The following is an 18,262-nucleotide window of genomic DNA, read 5'->3' as shown; positions in this document are numbered from 1 at the left end:
AAGCACTGGTCATAATGAGAAATTCTATGGAATCATCATTAATTTATTCACAGCCACTCTGAGTAATACCTACACCTTCACCTCTCATGCTTTGACCAGTGTTTAAGATGGTCTCCTGGTTACTGAACTTTTTGGTGATCACCTTAGCCTCAGATCTAGCTTGTCTGCCACTTTTGGGGACAGGTGCCGATAGGACCTGCTGCTGAATCACGTGACACCGGGCAGAGAAGGAACACAGCAGAGCTTTTGTGTCTTGCAGGTGGCAGTGGCCAAAGCAGGGCTCATTTTCTTTTTTAAGTAAATATTTATTGAAGTATAACACACATACAGAAAAGCAGAGAAGGAAGGCAATAGCATGAGTACACATTGGACTCTTACTTCTGGGTCTTTTCTTTAGCTGATCCCACTGCCTAGAACTCTCTTCGACCAGATATATTCAGGACTTACTCCCTTTCCCTCTCTCAAGTCTTTACTCAAATGGCATATCTTTGTGAAGCCTTACCTGACCACCATATGCAAAATTGCAATCCCCAATTCCACGTGCCTCCCTATCAAGACTGGGACTGAGATGAGGCAAGTGAAGAACTTAGGGCACAGACCCTAAAGTGGCCCGCCATCAACATCCTGCAAGTGCAGGGTGGGCATGTGCACAACGCTGAGCGTTTTAAGGGCCTCTTTAAGTCTGGTCCCTAGGCACTAGGCTTGCCTCACCTTGGTCCCTGCCCTGAACCCTATTCCTCTTTCTTGCTGTAGTTTTCTCAAAGCCCTTTTCTAGGATGGCGCTCCTCAAAGATGGGGATATGATCTGTTTTATTCACTGATTGTGAATGCATAATGTGAATGAATGAATGGATGAAAGATTGAATGCATATGCCCTGCATAAGCATTTCATTCCTCCTTCTAGCAGTATATGTATTACATTATGTCAGATTTTGAGCTTCTTAACCTCAGTGATCATCAGGTCTTTTATTTGTCCGCATGCGTAGCACCACGTCTGGCACACTGGGCCACTAAATAAATGTTGGTTAAGTAAATATATATCTTCCAACTTCTGAGATATAATTTCGGTTCTCAGCATAACATGCCATCATTCTGACAGCTGTTTTTACACAAGGAAGAGCTTAGTTCTTGAAAATAACTGGTGATAATGTGCCTGAGGTTTGCACAAGTTACTGATCCCCTCTGCAGCTGTTTCTTCATCTGCAAAATGTAAACAATTAACTTCACTGCATGGAGTGGTTGTGAGGTTTAGTGTAATTCTGTACAGAGGGCCTTGCACATGGTCTCGTTCAATGTATGTCCATTCTTATATGATTTTTGTTACATTTCCCCTGTAATAAATTACTACGTAGGGATTTTCCTAAACTGATACTTTTCTATAATTCTTTCAAGGCTCTCTTCAATTTCCTCCTATTTTTTATTCTCTTTGAATTCTTCATTTTCATTTCTTTTGTTTATGTAATATTCCATATTATTTCCCTCTTTTCTTTCACATACATTATTGAGTAATTATTGAAAAATTAATATGTACCAATAACTATGCTAGCACTGTGAAAGCAAAAGAAACTTAAACATGGCCCCTTCCTTTGAGGAACTCATGGTGTAGCTGGAAAAAATTGTATCAGCAATTAGAGTCCTTTGTTGCCCAAGCTCTCATGCTGGGTGCCATGGGGACACAGGAGGGTAGGACTAGCCCTTCTCTCCCTCAGCTGATTTTCCTATGGTCCTAATTACGTAGGACCAGTGTCTTTATTCTGTTTAGTCTTCCAGGCATTTCCCTTCTGAAGCAAATTTCTCTGTTTCCTTTGACTTATCATTACTTTTCCTTCATTATATTCTCTCGATGCTGTTTTCTTTCTTTTGTCCTTTTTCTAAACAAAGCCTAAATTTAAAAAATCCATTTCAAGTTACTTCAGAAACGTAGTCGTAAAATTAACACTTGATTTCCTATGTCATAAATACTTTAAGACTCCTACAGTGTATATGGAATTGAATCATAACCTTGTGTGAAGCAGCAGGTCATCTAGTCTTACTAACAATAAACAGAGCACCATGTACACAGGATGTAAAAGGAATCAAAACAGTCCCTGTGTCTTGGGAAGTCTTGGTCTTTCAAGCGCAATTTCAGAGAAATATCAAATCTCTTATCATGACTCAGAGCTGTCATAAAAAGTGTTTTATGGTGACAATACATTATTCAGTTATTGAGTGTATACTCCATGCAAAAGAAATATCAGTTAGTATAAAAATAATTTAAAATATCAATACCTGTGATACGGGGGAGATTAAAATGTAGAGACAATAATTTAAGAATTTTTAAAAAAGTATCTGAATGAAACATATCTACCATATACATGTGAAACAACTAGAGGACAAAAGCTAACTGACTTGTGGTAATAAACTACCAAGTATATTTTAATTATAGAGAATTCCAAATAAGGTAATATTTCAAAGGGCTCACTGCACCAGAAATACTTCCTGGAGCATGTGTCAGGACTCGAAAGTAGTGACATAGATGGGCTGATGGAGGAAAGATGATATTCTAAATGGAAAGGAATATCCTTTCTTTTATTAAAATATATTTATTTCTTTATTGTTGCATGTTAAAGCCATGGATTAAGCAACACACACACTCTCTCTCTTTTGTCCTTCTTAAAATCTATTCTCTAAACAGCAGCCATAATAATCCTTGTAGCAAGCAAGTCAGATGGAAAGCAAATTAGATGATGTATCTGCCCTACTTGAAACCTCCCTCCAAAACAAACAATTATGTGGACATTAATGAGGATGTAAGCAGGGGGTGGCACAGAGGCTGCCTTCCTTGTTTGGCGGACTTATGTAAGAGATTATTAACCGTCAAACTTAGGTGCAGAAACAAGGACCAGGGACTAAGTGAATCACTGACCAAAGAGCTTATATTTCAAAGGTATTAGAAAAGGGAGACACTGACATTCCTTGAGTGGCCGAATTACATTTTTTAAAAAGGTTCAACTCAACACTCGTTCATTGGCCAGCTACTGTGTGTTCTTGGTACATTTATTGATGACTATGATCTGAAAACAATGAAAGTATGGCATGATTCCCTTCTCTTGAGGAGCCCACAAGCCATCAAGATGATCTTGGCAGCTGTGTGCATGTAACTCTGGAGTGAGAAGTAATTAGAGGCACGTTATATGACTAGGAGACAGGGACCAGAATTCAGCTTTCTGAGTCTAGAGGGGTGGCTGAGAGACAGAAAAGACAAACCCATATTTTAGACATTGTATGGCAAAAGTGCACATATTTGGTGGCTGAATAAGAAGTAATAAAAAAATAACTCCATTTGAGCAGTTCCTTTTTCATTATTTATTAGAGGTATAAGCCAATCACTTATTCATTCATTTATTCAGTCATTTAAAGGCTAATCTTAAATACTTTCCATGTGCCAGTTACTCATAGGATCTACCTTTCACCAGTCATTCTGCATAAATAAATTGTTTAGCATTATTATCTTTTAAAATCATCTCATTCATAGTATTCATTTTATAGTTAGGAAAAAGATAAAGCTGACTGAAGAGATATATACTATTTTGTACTTCTTATACTCATTAAAGTAAAAAGCAGTACTCATTTATTCAATTTTCCTCATGGCACTTAGAAAAATTTATAATTTGGAATATCGATTTCTTATGCTTATTCTGAGGATAAGTGTGAATTTTTCAAAAAGACTTAATCTGAGTCTACTTTCTAAAGTTATTTGAAAGTAAAAGAAGAAAAAGGAAACCTTTTACAGTTTCTGAAAATATAATGTCATTTGATATTTTTCATGTAATTCTAAAATAGTAGTATAAATTTCGACCGGATTTGCAAGAAGATAATTTTATTTTCACAAAGGATAGAGTTTGTATGATTTTAAGGTATGGCAATATTTACAGTTTAATTTCTGACTTTACATATGAGAACATTTGATTATGTCGAATGTGTTAGGGAGGGACCTCTGTTTCGAGCCATGAGGGAGTAACAGAGTACACACTTTGTCTTCTGCTGTAAACAACCAGAAAACTTGACACAATATATGAAATAACTATGTTCAGACATTGGAAAACAGTGCATGACCTTGAATTCAAGGAATTGAAAGGAAACAAACAAGGTGAACCCTAAAATCACTCTGGCTTTCTGTCTGGAGGCAATTTCCTAGTTGTTGTTTAGTGAGAAAGAACACAAACAGAGGGGGTTTCCCTGGTGGCACAGTGGTTGAGAGTCCGCCTGCCGATGCAGGGGACACGGGTTCATGCCCCGGTCCGGGAAGATCCCACATGCCGCGGAGCGGCTGGGCCCGTGAGCCATGGCCGCTGAGCTGTGCGTCCGGAGCCTGTGCTCCGCAAGGGGAGAGGCCACGACAGTGAGAGGCCCGCGTACCGCAAAAAAAAAAAACCAAAAAACAAAAACAGAGCTTGGCTATCTTGATAATTTAAGAAGACAGAAATCAGAGTTTAAGAAGGCCAAGGCAGCCAGAATTTGTAGTGCAGAGGAAGGAAGAGGATAGATCTATGCAGAAAAAGAGTCCCAGAAGTTGGCATATGAGTTTTCATGAGTGTTTGACTGAATCTGTATGAGCAGGGTAGAATTCAGAATGTCCAGGTAAAGAACAATTAGTGGGAAGCTGGATTCCCAGAGGTCACACAAGGCCAAGAATTGTCCCAGTTTCTACAAGCCCTAGTGGAGACTCTTTGCTGAATACACAAAGAGTTAAGTAGAGATCCCAGCAGGGTCATAGTTTATAATGAGGCTAAACTATTCCTAGAGTAGAGACTATTCTAGACTTGCCCTAAAAAATGAAAAACAAGACTCAAGCCTGAGCCACAGGTGACTTAGCTGCCTGCTGGAACAAAGGCCAATACTACTTCAAGAGAAAAATCCAGCACTCTACACCTTATGTCCAGCATCAGGTGAAAACATTTTAGACATGTGACAAAGCGAGAAAATGTGACACATTACCTGAAGGAAAAGCAAGCAATAGAAATAGTCCCAGATATTATATTGATGATGGAATTAGAAGTCAAATTAAAATACCTACTGTAAATACATATGAAAGGATTTAAAAGAAAACGTGCGTATCACGAGAAGACACATGGAAATATAAGAACATAAAATAGAATTTATACAATGAAAATCAAAGTATATTAGAAATAATTTTTTAATGGATGGGATTAACAGCATATTAGACATTATGAAAGTACAAATCAAGGAACTTATAACAATATAAAAAGAAAAATGTATTTTTACTTTTCTAAGAATTATTAATACATATTAATATACATAATGATACGATTCAGCTGTTTAATTCCTTTTATAAAAGAAATTATTATTGAAAAGCTTCCAAATCCAACATGGAATGAACTGAAACTCACATCTGAACTCTGGTACAATAAGGTATATCCCAATCCATGTATTTAAAGTTCCTCGACATATACGATTTTTTGAAAAGTTACTTTTCTAAAAAAATCATAGTTTGAAAGCAAGTCCTCATCTGAAAAAAAAAATGTCTTTCTGGAGAAGCGATCTGTAAGGCATATGAAATATTGCTATGTTATAGGTCATACGGAAAGGAGAAGTCAGTTGCTGCTGGATTTGCACTGCCTGCAAAGAGAATGAATATGTGCAAGATGAATTCACCTGCAAAGCTTGTGACGTGGGATGGTGGCCCAATGCAGATCTAACAGGTAGGAGCTGCCTCACTTGTAAGCCCTGTCCCTGACTGTCGACCTTTCCAATGTGCCAGTTGCTTAAAATGATAGTGATTATGTCATGTCTTTTTCAATGTTTATTTACATTGTTACTGCTCATGTCAAAGTGTACACATAAACCTCTTATACGATTTCCGTAATCTATATTAAAAGTTCATTTAGGGCTTCCCTGGTGGCGCAGTGGTTGAGAGTCTGCCTGACGATGCAGGGGACACGGGTTCGTGCCCCAGTCCGGGAAGATCCCACATGCCGCAGAGCGGCTGGGCCCGTGAGCCATGGCCGCTGGGCCTGCGCGTCCGGAGCCTGTGCTCCGCAATGGGAGAGGCCACAGCAGTGAGAGGGCCGCGTACCGCAAAAAAAAAAAAAAAAAAAAAAAAAAAAGTTCATTTAAATATAAAAGTGTATTCAAAGGTTATTCTTGTATACCAATTGTTCCTGTTTTTCTTTTTAAAAATTTTATCTGAAGATATTTCTAGTCACCTGAATTTATATTTGCAAATATTTCTTGAACATCTATATATGAGGCACTATTGCAGGGCGTAAAGGTACAAAAATAAGTGAAACACAGCCCCAGCTTTATTTACTTAAAATATATCAGGGAAGAAACATGTAAAAGTATAAAATAAAATAGTTATTACTACAATAGAGATATTTATAAACTACTGTAAAGTTTGTTAGGCAGATAAGGAGATGAAAGAAATTCCAGACAGAAAGTAGAACATGGGAAACATGAAAGCATGTAATACATTTGAAGAAAACCATGGAACAAGTATATGGGGTTGTTTGGTAAATGCAAGGCCTAGTAGGTACGTGGTCAGAAATGAGACTGGATGAGTACACTGGCAGCAAATGGTAAGGAGCTTCTGTAGGACCTTTTTATAAATGTTTGGATTTTGGCTTTAAGCACAGGAGAACCACTGAAGAATTTAAAGTGGTGAATAACATCATGATATCTGTGTCTCAGAAAGATGACCCTGGAGGTAGTGTGGAGGAGAGTAGTGAGCCTAGACTAAAAATAGAGAGAAGTTAGGAAGCTATTATGTTGGTCCAAGTGAGTAAATTCAAAGGGTGTGAACTAGGGCAGCTGCTACAGCAATGGAGAGGAATAAATGAATGCAAGAGATGATTTACTCATAAAATCAATGGGACTCCTGTGGATGGATTACATGAGTTTATAAGCTTCCCAAGAGCAATGTTCAGGTATGAGTTTTGATTTCCAAAGACCCTGGTATGAGTTCACAGATGAGAGGTGTTTCACAGTTACTTTTCAAAAATTTTAAAAGTGATAAAGCTATAGAAACTTTGTCTTTGAGTTCATGGAGACCTTGTCATCTGAGTAATGCAATCCCTCATTTTAGAACGACAAAGCTGAGGCCTAGAGAGGTGTACTTGTGTGCCCAAGGTCACGCAACTAGTTAGAAGCAGGTCGTAGTTCATTGACTGCTGATCCTATGCCTCCCTGTGCTGCTGATAATCATTAGGGTAACATTCATGATGGCTGTTTACTTTTTGACTTGTTCCCAAATAAGAATACAAAACTAAGAAATTGTGTGGCTTATTCAACGGGCATCAAAAATGGCTGGCTGAGTAGAATCAGGTCACATAATTAAAATTATACTTTGTAAGTGAGAGACCTTGTAAAAGGTTAACCCTGTTAGAAAATAGACTGAGTATCAGAAAGCTTTTAGAAATCACCTGGTACAAAGGCCATTTTTAAATGAAAAGAATTTAGATCAGAATATTTTTGAAGGTACAAACTATACCTCACCTGTTTCTTTATTCTCTAGCTGAAAACTGGTTTTCAACTTCAATGTGCCTAAAAATTACCTGGGAATTACCCATCTACAGAGACTCCCATTCACTATTTCTGAGACAAGACCCAGCAGATTCTGAAGCACTTAGTCCCTGTTCCATCCCTTGAGAAACATTACTCTCTGGCTCATAGCCTGATGCCTTGAACATAATTGCTGCCTGATAAATATTTGTTCTATTGAGAGAATTAGAAAGAAGAAGGGACTCACCCAAGTTCATCTACATCAATACAGATCCTCAATAAGAGAAGCCACCACTAGAATCTAGGGGTTTTTGTCCCTGGGTCTAATGCCCTTTCACTATGCATTTATCTCATGGTTGCATGCAATGGACTGACTTGGAAAAGCTTTTCCAACCTCATTCTGGACACAGGCCTCCTTTCCCACTTGTACTGTGTCTCTTTTCACAACTTTACCCTCCTTTGTAGCGTGTGCTTCCTGCCGGTCCTTTTCATCTTGAGAAAGCCATCCCCTTAGATCACCATTGTGCTTGAGAACTGGGCTTGACTTCAGAGTCAGCCCTCAGCTATTTGACTGAGACCACAACTGACCAGGAAGAGGCTCAAAGACAAAACCATCACCTTTCTAAGGTTAATCTTAAACGTCAGAAGTCCTGGCTTTGAGGTACAAGATTTTTCCTCTTGTCTACACTTTTGGGGCTTCCTCCAACTTTTCCTACTGCTTCATCTTCCCTTTAAATGGGGGCTTATCTCATACATGATAAAGAACTTCTATCCAACTTTAAAACATTAAAATACAAAAAAAAATTTAAAGATCTAATATGTTATAATAATGGAACTCAAAGTCATATGTTTTATTCCCTAGACATCTTCCACTGTGGATATATTGTCTGCCCACTGCCAAATAATCACCGTAATTGATTAAGCCTCTTTGACTTAGTAAACTATTAAAAAAATCCTCCTTGATTATAAATAGGTGACTTTTAATGCAGTTATCTTTCTAGAGAATTTAATCTACTATCATCCATCATATGTGTAAAAATCACTTTAACATTCAAATGAGTTGAGCAAAGCAACAGCTCAGACTGCCTTTATCTGATAACAACAGGCAAGTGGCTACTTTCGGATCATGTATCCAAATTATGTTGTAAGTCTTATACTTAAGGTCTTTCAGAATATGCATCTCTCATACTCATTTATACATTTTTTTTAACGTCTTTATTGGAGTATAATTGCTTTACACTGTTGTGTTTGTTGCTGCTATATAACAAAGTGAATCAGCTGTATGTATACATATATCCCCATATCCTCTCCCTCTTGCGTCTCCCTCCCACCCTCCCTATCCCACCCCTCTAGGTGGTCACAAAACACTGAGCTGATCTCCCTGTGCTATGCAGCTGCTTCTCACCAGCTATTTTACATTTGGTAGTGTATGTATGTCCGTGCCACTCTCTCACTTCATCCCAGCTTACCCTTCCCCCTCCCCGTGTCCTCAAGTCCATTCTCTACGTCTGAGTCTTTATTCCTGTCCTGCCCCTAGGTTCTTCATAACCATTTTTTTTTTTAGATTCCATATATATGTGTTAGCATACGGAAATGGATAAAGAAGATGTGGTACATATATACAATGGAATATTATTCAGCTATACTTAGTTTTAATGACACCTACTGTTTCTGCATCCCTTCCAGTCTTACACAAGAATGGAAAATGAGATCTAATTTGCCACTTACCTGGTGCCATGTCAGGCTCAGAGCAAGGGCGCAGTACATGGCAATGTGTTTTTGATTGTTGCCATAGTAGCAGTAGTTGTGAAAAGAGAAAACTCACAGAGAAAGAATACAAAAAAATCAGTAAAAATATTCAGAGGAGTATATGCATTGCCTTTAAGTAGGTATTTGATTTTCATGGGTAGATTTTTTTGACTGAATTTTAGTTAAAATGAGAAATCATTCTCTTTGGAAAATAGTGTTTTTTACTGAAGGTGAAGTTTGTTTAAAATATGCTTAAAATCATTTTATGTGATAGCTACTTTTCATATATGCTTCAAAGACTCTAATATTAATGAATAAAAACATGTTAGTGAGTTTTTGTTTTCATTAGAATATGTTATTTTTTGGCTATGAAGAAAAATATTGTATATTTCTTAGAGGAAGTGACTTCTGAAGCTGTTTTAATAAATTTTTCATATTTTCTTCTTGGGAATATGCACATTTTAATTCAGCATTTAAATTTCACACTTTACTTTTTATGATGCATAAACAGGGATGTCTTCTGCCATGATATACAACTTGACAGTAGTTTAACAATCTATGGGCCAATTATATGTAATCCAATGCTACTTACTCCTTTTAAAAAGTCAAATAGTATAAAGTAATTCCTCAGAAAGTCAGACTACACTAAATCTCATCAGTAAAAAATACTGTTACAGAAATTAACTTTTTAACTATTTTTCCCCATCCCACAGTTACTGCCACCTCTCATATTATCTACTCATTTATTCACTTTTATATTATACACTACCACCTACTTCATGCCAGGTATTTTTTTTTTTTGAGAAACTGGGACATGTGGGTGAATGAAACAAGGTTTATATCCTGGAAGAGAAGCTTCATATGAAACCAGACATTTAAACAGGTAATTATAAGCCTTGCAACAGGAGTATGTACAAAATTTCATGTAGGTACAGAGAAAAAAAGCAATCATTTTTCCCTGGGAAGAGAAAAATCTTCACAGAGGAAGGGACATTGAGTTAAACATTAAATAATAATTTCACCTTGTAGGTAATTTATATTAAACATTAAATAATAATTTCACCTTGTAGGTAATTTATATTAATGTAATAATGTTAAAGAAAGCATTTCAATGAAGCCTTATGCAATCATGAAGTACTATTGTAAATGTTATTAAATGCCCCAACACACTTTAGGTAGAATAATTGTGGCCTATCTTTATTTCTTGGTTCATATTAAATTTGTCTTTACCTAATTGGAAAGAAGTCAGATATTAAATTTTAGCCTCCTCCAATGCTTTTGGATCTTACTAGTGAGCCAATGTTTGTTTCAAAAATTAGGAGTAACCCATTGCCCTCAGATTAGAGTTATTACCACTTCTCTTTTTGCTCAGTAGTTTGTAGTGTGCTTGGAGGAAACAGACTTGTCCAATGGTTCTGGATTGTGTAGAGTAACTCTAACCATAGACACTGCCAGGTCCTTAAGTTCTCTGCGCTTTAGATATAGTATGCACAACTCCCATTAAAGTCTTCTCCTTTTGGGTGCTGGGGGTCAGGTAGGCTCAGGACACTCACTCTTTACCACTGGTTGAACTTAACCGCCATCCCTTCTAGTCTTGGAATACCCAAACACACTTGGGGGTGGGGCAACTCTTCTCTTTAAACCTCAATACAGGACAAATAAGTACATTACATCACATATATGAACAATATGGATATTTTGTCTAATTCTCTCAAGATATCAAAGCTAGCACTTCTCAAATTTAGGGTGTCTTAAAAAATAAAAGGAAAGGAAAGGAAAGAATAAAAAACAACTTTTAAGAAGCTTATTCAAAATGTAAATGATCAGTCCCAATCCCCAGGTGATTCTGTTTTGGATGGTCCTGGATTGGCCTTGAAAACTTTGGTTTCCACATGGGGAAAATAATCTAGGATCTTCACACAAGATAAAGTAATCCTAGTGGTGGTGTAGGTATATTGCTTTGGGGTGTTGTTATGACAAACTGCTACTGTTACAACACAAGAATATTTATACTTCTATCATAAGGATGTTTTTCTTCATTTGTCTATAGTACACTGCATAGGATAGGCTTAATTTACAACTAGACTTGGAAGACTCTATGATTATCTGTTGAGATGGCTGAGTATCAGTCTTTGGTTTCTGGCTACATTAAGGGCACTGGGATTTATGATATACAGTTTAAAGTTTAAAACTCCACTGATGACAACCAAAGTCAGTTCATTTACTGATGGATTTCCCCTGGCATATTTTATTAGACAGGTTGTCTTGGCTCTATGACTTGAGGGTCATAAAAGACTTCACTGAGAACTTCTATCTTGAGCTGTCTCAAAACCAGTGTTCATTGTGCAGATTTTGGTAGCTCGATCCACAGATGAAGTATGCCTGTGTAGGAATAAGGGTCCTAGAGAGCTTGCACCTGGATACCTCTTGATCCCTGGCTGCTAAACTGAACTTTCTCTTACTGTACTTTACCTTTTGCCTTTAAATGAAAACATTACATAAGCATGTTCTGTGAGTCTTCTGAATGCTTTCAAATATTTGAACTTGTGAAATATTTGCATATACAAAGCTTATTGTTATAACATACTTAACAATAGCTTGATATAATTGAATTACTGAGTTAGAGTAATGATTGTCTCTAACAAAACCCAGGTTTAGGCAAGTCCTTATTACTAGTGTGGAGAACATTAAAGACAAACTCAGGTTTGTATAGCTTTTATCAATAAAGTAGAAAAGTATGAATAAGCAAGAACATACAAAGGAGAGTATGATATATATAAGAATCTTAAGATAATCTTGCACAGAAGACCACTGTGTAGTTATCAGCTTGCTTCAAGTTTCTTGGGTTAACAGTTAACTTTCATGAGCCTTCAGCTTCTGGAGGCTCTCTGCAAACCTCAGTTTAAAATCACTAAGGGGGGCTTCCCTGGTGGCGCAGTGGTTGAGAGTCTGCCTGCCGATGCAGGGGACATGGGTTCGTGCCCTGGTCCGGGAAGATCCCACATGCTGCGGAGCGGCTGGGCCGGTGAGCCATGGCTGCTGAGCCTGTGCGTCCAGAGCCTGTGCTCCGCAATGGGAGAGGCCACAACAGTGAGAGGCCCGCGTACCGCAAAAAAAAAAAAAAAAAAAAAATCACTAAGGGATGTTACCTTCAGCAGTATTAAGGTTCCCTTTTACTTGTCCAGAGGTTTGGGAATGAAGACAGCCTTATATAATTTAAATTCATGAATAAATGTTCTGATGAAAAGTTCCCATATCACTAGATTGGTAAGTTGGAACATGCTTGCTAAGACTACACGTCTGATCATATTTTTGCCATTATAAGTATTGTGGCTTTTATCTTCTGGATGGGGAATGCTTCAACCCATCCAGAAGATAAATACACTATTTAAGCTAGTATATATTTATAAACCATAGAAGGAGACAACTGTATGCAATGCATGTGGAGTTACTCAAAGGATTCTTTTGCCATTGTATCAGTCAGTGCCCCTGACCTTTACAGTTTTGCCAGATTAATTTAATTACAAATGAAGCATGAACTGGCCACATCTGCTATCCTGGGAATGTTTTCCCACTAGTGTTTAATTTTGTGGCCAATTTGTTTCTACTGAAATGAGCTCTTTCACTTTTTCCATCAGAATTTTATCTAGTGTATGTTGGATATTTCATCTGGTGCTACGAGATAGCCATCTGGTTTTGCCAGAATTATCCTTATGCATCTTACAACACAATCATTCTGGTATTTCTTTTAAGAATCTCTTTTCTGGCTAGAGTTTGTGTACCTACAATTGAATTCTTGAACTTCTCCATGGATTTGTTATTATTAATAAGTTATTTGTTGTTCTATATGAGACTCTGTAAGGACTCTTAGAGCAGTCTGTTTAGCATGATTGTCTCTAAAATATTTCTATTATCTTTCATAGTACTAGAACGGTATTAGCTTTTATAGTACCTTTTTTTTTCTAACTGCAGGTCTCAACCTTTATGGCAGCAATTGTTTTATATAACACCAACACATCAAGAAATTAATTATCCTTAGGCAAGGAGACTAAGCATTGGCTATAGAACTAAGAGGTTGGGTAAATTTGCTTTTAATGGGTAAATTTGTTATATATTTCTGTGTAACAAATTACCCCCAAACTTAGTAGCTTACAGTGACACACATTTATTATCTCACAGTTTATCTCACATTTATTATCTCACATTTATCTCACATTTATTATCTCACAGTTTCTATACTGCACAGTATAGCTGAGTTCTCTGCTTCATGATCTTTCACAAAGCTAAAATCAAACTGTCAGCTAGGGATGGGGTCTAGTCTGAAGGCTTGATTGTGGAAGGGTGCTCTTCCAAACTCACTTAGTTATTGGCAGGATATAATCCTCAAAAGATCGTTGAATTGAGGGCTTCAGCTTTCTTTTTGTTTTTTTAGCTGGTTATTGCATGGGGACTGTTCTCGGTCCCTTGCCATGTGGACCTTAGCAGCATAGGAGGTTGCTTCATCAGAGCCAGCAAGAGAGTCTGAGTCTGCTACTAAGATGGAAATTATCTTATGTAACCCAATCACAGGAGGGGCATCCCATCAACTTTGCTATATTCTATAAAAAAGAAACAAGTTATAGGCCTAGTTCATACTCAAGGAGAGAGTATTATACAAGGACATGAATCCCAGGATGTGGGGATTATTCGGAACCATTTTGGAAGATGCCTACCACAATGAACAATGGTTTTTTGACATTGCTATGCTGTTAATACATATAGATCATGGTGTAGCATTTTCATATTTATACAAAAAAGAAAGATTTGTGATGATCTAGGTATCTATGATAATCTGTATACTTGTGTGCTCTGTTTCAATCCATCTTCCTATTTCTGTGGAGTCTTTCATCCATAAGAATTCTGAAACAAAAGCTGTTACTTGGATAATGTCTTAAATATACATAGTATAGGTATTTTCATGACTAAATCAGATATAATTTGATCAGGTGTAAGAATTATAGCACATCTTGTCTGGCAGTAAATCCTGTATGTTAAAATTGTGTGTGTCACCAAGAATAATGTATTCTTATAATACCAAGAATAATGTATTCTTATAATAATAGTCTCAAAGTCCCAGTTATATGTTGGAGCATAGGATTATCAAAGATTTTCACTATTTGAGTGGTTTTATTAAACCAAGGTATTTGATGTTCTATTAATAGTGAGATGATTAGTAGACATAAAGGCATCTATATCAATAAGGAAGAGATATTGCTTCCCCTGGGAGTTCAGAGAACAGACAGGGAGTTCTTGGATGCCAATGTCTCCCCTGGAGTTAAGTCATTTGACCGATTTTAGGTAGTTATCCTGAGTTTTACTAATATGGGGTAATGGTTCTTTAAATTACACTTTTATTTGTGATAGCTATAGGTTTTCTTATCTATAGGTTCCCAAATCACAGAGAGTAGAGGCCCTTTTAGACGTCTTACCTAAAGATCCATGATTATATTGATTTCTTGTTTATTTACTATATAACTCTATCTGGAAATGTCTAGTCATATATTAGATATTTTCTAACTTGGTAATTTTAACATTTTTTTTTCTGTTTGATGGCCCTAATTCAGGTCTGAGCCCATTTGTAGAGAGGCTATAGTCCTTGTTACGTCAGTTATTGAGTCTACCCCAGAATTGTTTGAAGGTTTCCTAAAATCTATCTTCCATCCTTAATTTGAATCTTTATTGAAAAAAAACGTCTGAAATTGCTTTATGTAATGCATTTTCTATTTTTATTTTTTAAATGTTACACCACTGGGTTATTTAAATCTTCCCTTTTGTAATGTGCTGCTTTTTAAATATTTTCCTACATGAGTCTAACAATTAATTGATTTAGTTGGTACATATCTGTAGTGCAGTACAATAAGTATCTAATAAAAATCCTGAATTCTGCAGAAAATATTTTGCCTGTGTCCCTGAAGTTTACGAAAATCATTAATTATAGCTCTCAATTTGGCTCTAGACCAGGGTTTTAATTCAAATTCAATAGATCTGACTTGTGTTCTAGAAATTTAAAATGCAGTATTCTTTTCTAATAAAAGCTCCAAAGACAGAATAGCTCATTTACAAAACCAGGTTGCATAGAAAAAGAGAAATGCAAAGAGGGTCGCTTTCAGAAGGTTACAAAGGCCTTGACAAAGACGCCATTGGAATCTGAATCTTATTTAGCAGCCTCAGTATGCCAATTAATTAAAGGAGCTGAATATCGACTCTTAAGTATTTTATCTCCAAATGGGTCTATAGCTGTTCTTAAATATTTTAATTTATTGATTGTGTTACATCAAAAGTTCCCCATAATGGTCATTGTTATTCTAACTATGTATCTATCTAATCATCTTTCTAAACTGTATCAAGGAAATGGAAAGATTTAGAATTAAAATGTGACTTTTTTTGGAAGCAGAAGTTCTTCCAGGAAGAGGCTGAGTCTCTGACACAGACAAACCCCCGACACACAAAAGAGAGAGGCCAGGGCTTCCCTGGTGGCGCAGTGGTTGAGAGTCCGCCTGCCGATGCAGCGGACACGGGTTCATGCCCCGGTCCGGGAAGATCCCACATGCCGCGGAGCGGCTGGGCCCGTGAGCCAGGGACACTGGGCCTGCGCGTCCAGAGCCTGTGCTCCGCAGCCGGAGAGGCCACAGCAGTGAGAGGCCCGCGTAACGCAAAAAAAAAAAAAAAAAAAAATAGAGAGGCCACTATGATCAGTCAGAGGCATGTGCTTCTGAGTGGTTTGCACTCATATATTAAATGTGAGTCTGATCTGAGCTGGGTGATTATCAGAAGCCAGGGCTGACACTGACTGGTTAACATGCAAAAACTGTGTTCGTTGACGGGAGCTTGTTGAATGACTGAACAGGTTTAAAACAGGTTCTGGTGGTTCCTCGCTCTCATGGCTACAGAACAATGAGTCTCTTCCTAAATTTATGGAAATACGTATTTTTATTCTCACAATTTGGGAAATATGGCCCAGACCAATCACAAAATTCTGTGAAGGGGTTGTTGCCAGGACTTGACAAATGTTTTTCTCTCTGTAAAATACAAAAGAGACTTTATTCTGGAAGGAAAAAATAAGCCAGGCATTTAGGAACACAGCACTGTCTCTCCTTTCAAGAGATGGATGAGGGGAGATTTCATTCTTCTTTAGTATGTCTATTAGAGGTTGATAACTCAAAGGCCCTCAGATGCCATGTTCATAACTAAAGAGGTGAGACTTAGAGTGAGTAATATAATATGTGCTAAATAGGAGAATGCAGATTCTTCTAAAGAATTCAAATGAAATTTATGTTTAAGAAGTTTGCTGGCTGGCCAAAAAAAAGAGAGAAAGAAAGAAAGAATAGAAAAGAAAAGAAAGAAAATGCTTGTCTGTGATCTGGACTTGCCTCTGGTCAAATAGCTGCATAAAAATAAAAATTTTGTTAGTTTTTTCTTACTAACTTATTCTATTACACTGTGACCATTTAACCTTCAATGGGCACACAGTTTAGTTTCCTTCTTTTTCTTTCATTTTCTGAAAGTGTAGAACCAAGTTCCGTCCATGGAGCAGCATCTGTTTATAACACTGGAAGCGAAGATTGTATTTATAGGCTTAAGTATGTCACATTAGGCTTGTGATGAGATTAGGTTTGGGAACATGATTGTCCAGAGAAGACAATGGTGTATGCCTATTTGTGCGATAGAGAGGCATTTTTTAAAAAATTAAAATAGCTTAAATCATGGAAGATGCAAATATAGCTATGCCTCTGGTAACTAGTAAGCACTATTACTGATCAGCAAAATCTTAGATTCATTTTAAAACTATTTTTCTCATCACAGGCTGTGAACCCATTCCTGTCCGCTATCTGGAGTGGAGCAACATAGAATCCATCATAGCCATTGCCTTTTCCTGCCTGGGCATCCTTGTTACCTTGTTTGTTACCCTTATCTTCGTGCTGTACCGGGATACACCAGTGGTCAAATCCTCCAGTCGGGAGCTCTGCTACATTATTCTAGCTGGAATCTTCCTCGGTTACGTGTGCCCTTTCACTCTCATTGCCAAACCTACTACCACATCCTGCTACCTCCAGCGCCTCCTGGTTGGCCTCTCCTCTGCCATGTGCTACTCTGCTTTAGTGACCAAAACCAATCGCATTGCACGCATCCTGGCTGGCAGCAAGAAGAAGATCTGCACCCGCAAGCCCAGGTTTATGAGTGCCTGGGCCCAGGTGATCATTGCCTCAATTCTGATTAGTGTGCAGCTAACTTTGGTGGTAACCCTGATCATCATGGAGCCCCCCATGCCCATTCTGTCCTACCCAAGCATCAAAGAAGTCTACCTTATCTGCAATACCAGCAACTTGGGTGTGGTGGCCCCTTTGGGCTACAATGGACTCCTCATCATGAGCTGTACCTACTATGCCTTCAAGACCCGCAATGTGCCCGCCAACTTCAATGAGGCCAAATATATCGCCTTCACCATGTACACCACCTGCATCATTTGGCTGGCTTTTGTGCCCATTTACTTTGGGAGCAACTACAAGATCATTACTACCTGCTTTGCAGTGAGCCTCAGTGTAACGGTGGCCCTGGGGTGCATGTTCACTCCCAAGATGTACATCATCATTGCCAAGCCCGAGAGGAATGTACGCAGTGCCTTCACCACCTCGGATGTAGTCCGCATGCATGTTGGCGATGGCAAGCTGCCCTGCCGCTCCAACACTTTCCTCAACATTTTCCGAAGAAAGAAACCAGGGGCAGGGAATGCCAAGTGAGTTATCTGACCTGGGTTTGCCTCCCCGCCCCGTCTCTCTCTCTCTCTCTCTTCTATTTTCTTCTATTTGACTAAATCATGTTCTTCCATTTCCCCAGTGTTTTTCCTGTCCTTTCTTAATCTTTTCTTTTTTCCAAATCTCACATTCTGTTGCAGTAGGAATGTAGTACTAAAGGTCTTCGTTGTTTTCATTTCTTTGAAAGAGCAAGGAACGTGAAGCAACAACCAGCTGGGCAT

General features: G+C 37.9%; 1 protein-coding gene across 4 annotated transcripts in view; it reads left to right on the top strand.

Annotated features, from left to right (window-relative positions):
• Positions 1-18,262, top strand: part of GRM1 (glutamate metabotropic receptor 1) — a 359,893-nt gene that overhangs the window by 304,975 nt on the left and 36,656 nt on the right. For all 4 annotated transcript variants that reach the window (XM_027084107.1, XM_027084135.1, XM_027084116.1 and 1 more), the window contains 2 exons: positions 5,576-5,702; positions 17,092-18,022. In XM_027084107.1, coding sequence (XP_026939908.1) covers positions 5,576-5,702; positions 17,092-18,022 — 1,058 coding nt within the window. The remainder of the gene's footprint in view (positions 1-5,575; positions 5,703-17,091; positions 18,023-18,262) is intronic.

This window comes from Aethalodelphis obliquidens, unplaced genomic scaffold (assembly GCF_003676395.1).
Source record: "Aethalodelphis obliquidens isolate GAN/ISIS:26980383/991018 unplaced genomic scaffold, ASM367639v1 scaffold3, whole genome shotgun sequence".
Taxonomy (NCBI): domain Eukaryota; kingdom Metazoa; phylum Chordata; class Mammalia; order Artiodactyla; family Delphinidae; genus Aethalodelphis; species Aethalodelphis obliquidens.
The sequence above is the reverse complement of the archived record's forward strand: the minus strand, read 5'-3'. Positions and strand labels throughout refer to the sequence as shown.